The sequence below is a fragment of the Hyalella azteca genome, unplaced genomic scaffold (genome assembly GCF_000764305.2).
Source record: "Hyalella azteca isolate HAZT.00-mixed unplaced genomic scaffold, Hazt_2.0.2 contig3406, whole genome shotgun sequence".
Taxonomy (NCBI): domain Eukaryota; kingdom Metazoa; phylum Arthropoda; class Malacostraca; order Amphipoda; family Hyalellidae; genus Hyalella; species Hyalella azteca.
Window position 1 is genome coordinate 176,299 of NW_025933656.1, and position 10,341 is coordinate 186,639.

The window sequence follows — 10,341 nt, forward strand, 5'->3', positions numbered from 1 at the left end:
CGTTGGAACTTCTGACTTTGACTTCGGGCGCCCCCCTACCGCCCCCAAATGCCCTCTTCTTCCTTATCGCCCCCCAAAATCTCTCCATCGCCCCTAGGGGGGTGATATTGCCCACTTAGAGGAACCACTGGCTTAGATCATCGCCGAGCATTTATTTTGTTTCACCATCTACAGATATATTATTGGTGTATATCTACAGGACAGATATATTATTGGTTTATGTCTACAGGACAGATATATTTATGTACAAATCTGTGAGATCACACAGTGTAAACCCCACTTTGCCCAAAGGAAGGGGCAGAGCACAGTGTAAAATGAACTGAGAATGATCTCACTCAGTTTGATGCTGGATTGATGTAATTCATCTTTTGTCCCTCAATTTTGTTAGGTTATGAACACCAATTGCTTTTAGCTACTTGGGGAAAATATAAGAGATAAAACATTTGTTCTCTAATATTTTAAATAACTTGCTTGTCTGATTTCAAACTATTAATAATATATATAGTTTTCATCAATCAGTTTATTATTTAAGAGCCCTAGAACTCTCAAGCTTGATTATAACCATGGCTGAAGCTCAATCTTCAGATGTGCTCTCCCAGCACAACAATCTCTTCTTCTGCCATAAGTGCTCTGCTCACATTGTTCCAAGGTTACCAGTGAGTATGACATCATTTTTTAATAGCATTTTTTACCCACAGAACCTATATAAAATATTTTGTGAAACTTAACCACCAAATAGAGATGAGAATATGTTTATTTTCTTCTTGTAAGAAAAATTTCATGCAATTATGTTGTAACAGCTTGGCTTTATAAATATTAACTTCATCACACTTTCCTACCATTACTTTTATGTGAATTAGTGTGATTCTTACTGTTATTTATTGAAAGCTTTACTATGACTCAAAATTTAACTTGACCCTCTAATGCTATTTTCAGGAATATGAATGTCCTCGATGTGACAATGGTTTCATTGAGCCATCAAGTGACATGGGCAACAGCACCAGCGAAACAAATATTCCAAGACAGTCCGGTGAGCTAGTGTTGTTCAAGTGAAGCATTCTAGTTCTGCATCAAATTTACTATGGGGTGGATTTTGCAGTATAGTAACATTTGTATGGCATATTTTAATGCTATGTATAAATTATTTTCATCTACTAGTCTGATAGTGCTTTGACTTTTTCACTTTTTCCCTGTTCTAGTGTCTGTATTTTCTTTTGTATTTTTTCTCTTTTTCAATTCTTTCTGCTGGCAATAGAAAGGATTGGTATGAAACTTATTGTTTTATTCATTTATAATATGACAAGAATAATTTTAGTATTGTGGACACAATTATCACCTTTGGGAGATGCAATAAAGATGGCAAAAAGTGGACAACATGGATCTGTTAACCAATGGCTTAACCAAAAAGATGACTATAATGCTAGAAACAATCTTGCAATCACATGCAAGTAATACTGAACTACATTATTAATTATTATAAGGAAGTCAATGCCAGTTATTCTGTCAATACAGTACCTAAAAATTGGCTAATAAGTGACATGAAAAGGGCTTATTTGCTGTCTTGAAGCCATTTAATGAAGTGAGAGAAATTATGCAGCAATCGAATGATATGTGTCTCGATGTTGTAGCTTGAAAATCCTAGGAGGAGATAGATTTCTACAGTACCCCCTTTTTTGGCCGTTTTCTAATGATTTCACGTTTTCTTTCATTTTTTCGAAAAATTCACACAAACAAAAATGTCTTAGAATTCTGTTTTACATATGTGTACTAAGTTTCAGAGTGATCCGTCTGTGAATAGCCGAGATAAATTTTACCCCAGACGCTCCCCTTAACCAAAAAGATGAATATAATGCGCTAGAGGCAATCTTGCAATCACATGCAAGTAATACCAAACTACATTATTATAAGGAACATATTTCCAATTAAGGAACATTTAGGTACTGTCAATACAGTACCTAAAAATTTGCCAATAGGTGACATGAAAAGGGCTTATTTGCTGTCTTGAAGCCATTTAATGAAGTGAGAGAAATTATGCAGCCTAACCATTGGAGGTTTAGGAGTATCCCTTGCATGTAGTGTGAACCACACCAAGTACCGTAGGGTCCACAGAGAGTAGGGTCCTGCTAGGAAGTCCACAGAGATTTAAGGTTCTTATACACACAAAAAGTATTAGCAGACAGTGGTAGCAGTTAGTATATTAGATGAAAAATTACAATTTTTTACTTATCAATTTTATCAAAATTATAGAAAATTATGCTAAAATTGAGAAAAATTGGCACTATAATTGAAGTGGAAAGTATTTACTGCTTGTGATACCACTATTGGCTAATACTTGTGCATAAGCACCTGTACCAGTTGCAGTTGGGGTACTTCTTATGCCATATTAACAATGGAGGTTTTGTACATATTATTAAAATTTCATTTTAACATTATTCATTTCAGCAGTGACATATTAAGTCAGTAGAGTTAATGAAGGATTTCAGTATTCTGTACCAGTTTATGGAGAATTTTTTCATTTCAATAAATAAATTTACCCTTTAAAAAATGTCTGACGCATTACCTTTCATCAAACGCTATAATTTATCATTTTATGCCACCTACAAATTTTTTTACAGGATCATCTCAAGATGCCATTGATGTTGACAGTGATGATGCCATGGACGACTCTGACTCTGACAGAGATATGATCTTCAGTATTTTACATGGCAGCCCAGGTGAGGTTTTGCAGCTTAAAAATAAGCTATCAGTATGCAAAAATTCCTGTTTGACTACCTGATTACTTGAAGTTACATTGAGCATTTCTTGTGGTGGAGTTGTACATTTTTCTTGTCAGGTAACTTTACAATAAAGTTGATTGGTTTAGTTGCACTGTATATAGTAATATTGGGATTCATTTAAACTTTGCAGTGAATTTCATCAGTCTTTAATAGATGCAGTTTATAACCTCATTATTACAGGTTTGATACTTTAAAGTGCTTTAGTAGTTGATTTATGCAGCCTACAATGGAAATATTTGACACAAGCAACATTAAATATTCTTGTATTGCCCAGGTGGTGGGGACAGTGTGCTGTGGGGCGGCGTGGGGGACGCTGCGACGGCAGGGGGAAGCTCCTCAGGGGAAGCAACAGGCTCAGGGAGTGGACGACGGGGCGGCAGCAGGCACCGCATCAACACGCTACTCATGGGCGTCCCCAACAGGCGCAGGTTCCTCTCATTATTGGCTTCTGACATAATGACTCTTCTTGAAATTTGAAGACTTCTTGAAGGATTGGTAAAGATTCATCAATGGCGTTTGTGAATGTACAGAATCATAGGCTAAAATTTCATTCCTAAATGAATACATTTGGTTTAATTCAAGAAGTTTCAGTACAGGTGGACCAGATTTTGGTTGCAAAGAATCAAATTAACTGGAGACGCAGATTGACTTAAAATCCAATGCCGATTGGATAACCTTTTTTTCTGTGTAGAGATAGAATGGTAAAATATTGAGTGTATCAAACCTCAAATGCTGAATTTTTCACCGCTTCGTGACTACAGATCACATCAACTGGGTTTATTATCAAACAAATTGTTGAGATGCTCGTTGTTCCTGCCACAATTTCAATGAGTCATACTTTGTACTTCAATTAAATTCTTGGCATTGCAATGAGTTGTTGGAAAACTGTCCTAAAGATGAAACACTTTTGGATAATCAAGGATTGCTTGCTGACATGTAATCTCTGTTGGTCTCCTGCTTGCCACATTATGGGTGGAGTAAGTCAGTGTAAGCAAGCCTATTATTTTTATCCGCGATCTTTGATGTTTGCAGTCGCTTGAGGGGACCAGATCGCCACCAGGTCTTGGCGCCCATGCTGCAGGACCTCATAGTCCACATCTCAGGAGGTATCTAGTTTGATGTTTGCAGTCGCTTGAGGGGACCAGATCGCCACCAGGTCTTGGCGCCCATGCTGCAGGACCTCATAGTCCACATCTCAGGAGGTATCTCATCAGTTGATTTTCTGTTATGAGGGTACTCTAATTCTGGAATTCAGTTCTAGTTTTGAGGTACGGTATAAATCGAGGGAGCGCAGCCGTGGGTAACAAAATTCAGCATGCACCATCAGCATGCACTATCTACACATAGCCTCAAACCAATGAGCTGTGTGCAACTCCGGCTAACAGTAAATCCGCTTTGCACAACACAGCCACTACTTCACAGCGCCGGTGCACAACTGGCCGGAGCGCAACAGGCCCTACCGCAACAGATGGCGCAGGTTAGGTTAGGTTACGTTAGGAGTAGCTGTTGCGGTAGGGCCTGTTGCGATCTGGCCAGTTGTGCACTGGCCTGTATGCGCTCCGGCCTGTGACTGAACTGCGCTGTTGTGGTGGGCGCTTTGTGTCAAAAGCCGTGAAGATGCCCGGCTGCGTTACGCTTGGGAAGGTATATGAATTGCACTGTGGACTTGGGCTATGCTGACCTCAAGCTATCCACCCATAAATCGAAGAATAATCTGCACCCCAAAAATGAGATGACCCAACACACGAGTTGACTACCTATATTTTTTATTTCATCCGCACAATCTACACGTTTCCCTCTGATTATTTTTAATTTCAAATGATGCGTCAGTTTCATCAGTGAAAACGTGTGTGAATACATTTTGGTGACGTTTGAAGCCATTGTCTCTGCCGTGTTCGTGTACATTGCATTGCTTAAAATCATCTTTATTATCTCTTTTCAATTGTTTTCCTTCAAAATACCTACACATCATTTCTGTTGACAATTGTAATTGATAAATTGCAATTAACAATGTAGCTATGTAATATCAGATTTACATTTCGCCCTGCCATGAGATCTAGGAAGTCCATCAATGTTCTTTTGATACCTACCCTCCTCCATAAAATACCTATCCACTCCTGTTTTCATAAATTATCCATTATTTTGACTGCCTAAATTAATGGTTTTCATGAGATATGTTGTGGTTTTGTCAGTGCCGGCTTTTGGCTTGTCTGCCCTGGAAGAGCTTGCAGGCAACCCAGGCGACTACGTGTGGGGGCGTGGTGGCCTGGATGCGGTCATCACGCACTTCATGGGACAGCTCGAGAACAACGGCCCCGCCCCGCTCACCGCTGACCAGATCGCCGCCATACCCTCCACTCAAGTTACTCAGGAACAATGCCGTCAGTCGCTGCAATTAATTTTTTTGCAAATTAGTTATTAGTGCTATTTCTGATTCTACCATGTTAATTCACTGATTTAATTTCGATTTATAGTAATATAAAAATATGATATTTGTACTTCTGTTGAATACACTCATGATTTTTACTCTTATTGAATACCAAGATAGCTTGTTAGGAGACTAAAGATGTGTTCCGTGAGAATTATGCCGTTGAACAATTCAAAAATTAATTTCAGGGTTAGTATAGGTATAGCTGTGGTCCTACCAAGCTTTTAAATAAAAGTAATTTTATTAACTTTCGTAAACAGAGAATAAAATGCAGTGCTCGGTTTGCATGGAAGATTTTGTTTTGTCGGAGAGCGTGAAGAAGCTTCGCTGCGATCACTTCTTTCACGAGCCTTGCATCACGCCTTGGCTCAAGATGGTGAGTTCAAACGTCTTGTCTTCAAAATCAATTCTTTAAGCCAAATGTAATCTAAAAAATAATTGAATTGAAAGATGGTGACACTATTTGTTTACATAACAATGAAATTTATTCACTTTTATTCACTTAGTATGTACCTAATTTGTTGAAAATATGTAATGGATGACGTTGACAGAGATCATTATTATCCATTATAAGAATTGGGCAAAAGGTGCCAGCCTCTTGCAGAGTCAATGAATGTTTTGATTAAATGTCTGTTTCGTGGAATTGGAATTATTTCTGTTTGAAATACCTAGGCCAACGCTTCTGGTATTAATCTTTATTTCGACCATGAACAATACAGGACAATTATCATGACCATAACCATTACTAAGTTATGACTACCATAATGACCTCAGTCATTATCATGACCATCATCATGACCCTGACTATTATAACATGAAAAGGAAAGATTGCCAGTCCTATGGCCTAGCGAGCATTACGGGCTCCGTGTATCGCATGTTGGGACTGTCTGCGTTTATTATTTGTAGATTGCTTACAATTTAGCCACAAAATGTGGTTATCACTCGCTGTTTATAATGTATTTAATTGCTTGATTATTGCGTTGGCCAGCACGCGACATGCCCCGTGTGCCGCACAGCGCTGGGCGACGCGCCCCCCGATGGCTCAGCTGCTGCAGGAAACCAGCTTCGTCTGGGTCTAGGAGGAAGGAGGTCTGAGCCTGGTTACCTTCATCTGGGTCTGCCAGCTTTGTCTGGGCTCTGTCCTCAGGCCTAGTTATATATTAATATACGTATTTTGAATTCATTATCTATATTCAAGTTACTCGATTAGTATTCAAAATGTAGTGTTAATATTTTATTATTTTTATATACTCAATAATTGGCTTTGATTGAATCTCTTCTCTTTCTGTGTGCAGTCGTGTTTTGTTACGCCACCCCAACCCTTTTATTAATCTCGCGGGCACGAGTTCTTCGAGCAACGAACGAGGCAGCAGCTCTAGTGCTGGGGCTGAAGAGGAAGCAGGCAGCTCATCTAATGACCCATCTTCAAGATTCAGGGATGATGACGAATTAGATTAGTAGTCTATACTAGTCTATGTGTAGCATGCCAGCTTTGTGAGTCAATTTAGTGCACTGGTGAGCGCAAGGCGTGCGATCGTCTCACTTAAGCCTCTCATATTGGCTATCCTAAGTATGACATCGTGCTATGCTATCCCCTGACCACGAATCATCGAAATTGAGGGTGGTTCTCAACTGCCGTGAAAAATATCATTTATTTCATGGAGATTTTTATTCGGACTATAGGATAGGATACAAGCCTGCAGATTAGACTATCAAAGAAAACTATCGCTGTGTAAATGTAACGAGTTACTCGTAATCCTTTCTGCCGCGACTTGCAGGATGTAGTTGTAGAGAAACAGTTCCTAACCTGCTTGGACCGGCACTGATGGGCGTCTCTTCTTCAGCAACCAGTGAAGATCTCGTGGCTGGAAACGTTTTTCAAGTTTTATTTTCTCAATGAGTATCTTGTTCTTTATCGATTTCTCTCTATGTAAATACACGATATGTTCCCGGTCTTAATATTTCGGTTGCTCACATTTGAGCAAAATTTTTATTTGATTTTGTAGTTGATATATATAATTATTTTGTATTTGTATGAATCATTATTGTGATTGGGAACAAGAGATTTTGCACACGGATATATCTATCTCATTTTTCCATAGAAAGATAATTCATGCGAACAGTTGAAAGTGTAAGCATTTTCGCTTTATTGTTCTCATTGCAGTATTCTATTTTTGAAGAAAATCTAGCTTTAGAATCATTATCTATTGATTTAAATAAAAGGATATTTAGTTTATTTAGATCAAGTCTAAACCCTTCTCTGAATTTCGTTCAGCTTTAGTGGCTACGGGTTTTTCCTTTCGATTCAAGATTTCGAACTACGAGAGATAATCTCGAGACTGCGGCAAAGTATCATCTCGTGTCACTTCCTGATGCTGGTCAGTAACTTCAAAGTTAGTTGTTTTATTTCTTGATATGAAACGATCATCTTTTTGTATCATGTATCCCGTTTATATTTATTATGATCTATCGTTCGGTATGAAGTGTACCTGTATAGAATGAATAGTAATTGCATTTCTCGGATGTCTCAGTCATAGGTGCGTAGTTAACAAGCCTTTCAGGCACTGCATGCGCCATTGGAAGTTCCGTAGGGCTGAAATATTTTCGCCGTAAAAAAGGTATTAACGACATTCGATATCGCAGGAAGGAGTGAAATAGCCTGGCACTGTAAAGTTAAATGGATTTTTCTACTTCCTTGTGTTTGGCTCTGCAATTGGATCGTGTACGCGACATTGTGCTAACGATGGAACAAGATCTTCATGGTGACACTTCAGCCACAAAAATGTCTAGAGTGCTTGTATTTTTTGGTACAAGTTTTTTTGCAGAGCTTTTTGTGAAAGAAATTCTTATGGAACAACATATTGTGTATAGAAAGACACATTTTGACAATTAACCTCCTTATAAGTTGGGAAAAATAATCCTGAATTAAACATGATTTTTGCAAATTTTAGATCAGCAGCTTTGAATAAACGCAAACCTTGGCATGTGCCGAGTTTCCGCTGCCTGGTTAACAATTGTTCAGATGTGGATTTCACTAGTACCTATATACCGTTTATGCAGTATTTTATACGAGGAATAATGCGTAAACAGTTCAGGAATATATTCATGGTAAACAACGCCGCATAAAATTACTTATGTATCATACATACGCATTGTCGTCCAAGTCCCAGTGAGTACTGCGAATTTTTTCCGCGGCGTTTGGTTGGATAACTATAATCTAATTCCATTGTGTTGAATGGATTGCTTGGTTCACTCTTTAATTTGACTATTTGAGGTCTGACTGCTCTGAATATTTTTTTACAGAAAAGTACGTGCGTTTTCATTTGGTCAAGCAGATAGTAAGCTCAAACTGGCTTAAATTTTCTTCATTTTGTTTTTGCGGTTTGATGTAGTTTTATTATCACCAAACCTTGATTCTTCATTTAATCCGACTATATGTTTTATTACATTCTTTTGGTCATAGAATCACTGAAATTATATGGGAAAGTGAAGGTTGACCTCTTCTAAAGCACCTGAAAACTCAGATCATTTAGCGGTTTCATTTGTTTTGCTCTTTGCCTCTACTAGGGCCCAGTGCTAGTCTTGTATTCATCTAATTGTTGGTTAGTTTGATTTGTATGCATTATGATGAATTATCACCCTAAAAATGTGGTTTATTCGAATAGAAGATTGTCGTGAGAGCATAGTTTCCACGTTAAACATTTTTTAGGCAGTCCAAATCTGAAGAAGCTGATCATTTTCATTTGAGAGCATTTGTTCAACCAATATAAATAATCATGTATTATATATCCTCTATCAGGTACCAGCGGGTGTCAATATTGAAACTAATGCTATAGATGTAATCATGCCACCTAAGGAGCGCAGCCTTTGACATGATTACATCTGTAATCATTTACAGATGTAGGGCCTTTGAGGTAGCGATGCGCACAGTTTTTTTTTTGTGAGCGATTTTCGTGTACGAGCGCCGGCTCACGCCCCGTCTCCTCTGTTGTTCACATTAGGATATTCGCATTTCTTCATTCACAGGTCTTTATATGTTCGATAAAATTTTGAAAATACGTGACTATGTTGATGCCTGCTAAAAACGAAACGGGAGCATTAAATTTATTTTTTTATTTTTTGCTTATCTCCAGACATTTTTCTTGCTCTCTGGTGCGATCAGGCTTCGCAGGCATCCCGTTATATAGTTTGATGCCCATTTCCTCCGTTTTGGGAAAGGAAAATTTCTGTATGAACCCTTGAATTTATGCAGGTATATTAAAAACGCCTATTTTTTCATGTAATTATGGCGTACTAAGTGTGATTTGTTAAAGGGGTGGAACAAAGAATATTTTTTAGGCAGTTTTTGCAGTGAGTTATACTACCCATCATTAGAAACGATTGCTGTTAGATCGATGTTTGATCTGCTGCCGTTATCTACGATTAGTTGAAATTGATTATTCCTAGCAATGCAATAACGAAGAAATACGACCTGCATATGTAATGCTTCCATTCAAGCAGTCGAGACTTCGTTTGGGTGTGCTTGTGAGGCTAGCGAAGAACGGATTAATAATATAAAAATTAAATGTGCTTATAACGCTGTTCACCGTTCCTCGCCATGATTATTATAATAAAACGAGTTTCCCATTTCCAAAGCGACTGAATACTTCCCTCAAGTAAAAATATTTAATTATGCAACACCTCAACAGTAGAGTTGTTCATTTCGTCATTCCATCAGGATCTATCAACCAAGTTAATTCAAAGCTCAAATCGTTATTCGGACTTGGCTCAATTTTTCACTCGCTCAGTCGTTCGATTTGAATTAAATAAATGCTTGCAGGGTCTACACAGGCAAAAATCTGAAGCGAAAAATAGTTTAATCTTCTGACTGCAGTCTGCTCTCTTCTTATTTTTCACTTCCCATAGCAAAGATTTGTAGCGCGATACTGGCTGAAATTCTGACACCCACGAATCCGACAGATGAAGCTATCAGCAGCTTTCCGGTGAAACTAAGAATTTCAGGGCGGGACCAGCAAAGCACAAAGAAAACCGTTGAATCGCAGATGATCTATTCTGTTCTTGAATTATCTTCATTCGACTGCTACTCGCTACTCGAAACGTCAACGCGTGTTGTGGGAGGCTAAGGTGACTGACTGG

The 10,341-nt window shown here is 38.3% G+C and overlaps 1 protein-coding gene across 1 annotated transcript; it reads left to right on the forward strand.

Moving 5' to 3' along the window:
• Positions 1-211: 211 nt before the first annotated feature.
• LOC108677501 (E3 ubiquitin-protein ligase RNF126) lies at positions 212-9,839 on the forward strand. Its single transcript, XM_018165725.2, has 9 exons — positions 212-656; positions 937-1,030; positions 2,616-2,714; positions 3,052-3,205; positions 3,810-3,883; positions 4,970-5,158; positions 5,466-5,581; positions 6,194-6,294; positions 6,501-9,839. Exons 1-9 carry the CDS (start codon positions 564-566, stop codon positions 6,661-6,663), a joined length of 1,083 nt encoding a protein of 360 aa, XP_018021214.1. The 5' UTR covers positions 212-563; the 3' UTR covers positions 6,664-9,839.
• The last annotated feature ends 502 nt before the right edge of the window (positions 9,840-10,341 follow it).

Coding starts and splice junctions, on each gene's coding strand:
- LOC108677501 (XM_018165725.2), top strand. CDS start 564: ATGGCTGAAGCTCAATCTTCAGATGTGCTCTCCCAGCACAACAATCTC. Junction 657..936: donor ACATTGTTCCAAGGTTACCA/GTGAGTATGACA, acceptor TGCTATTTTCAG/GAATATGAATGTCCTCGATG. Junction 6,295..6,500: donor CTGGGTCTAGGAGGAAGGAG/GTCTGAGCCTGG, acceptor TTCTGTGTGCAG/TCGTGTTTTGTTACGCCACC.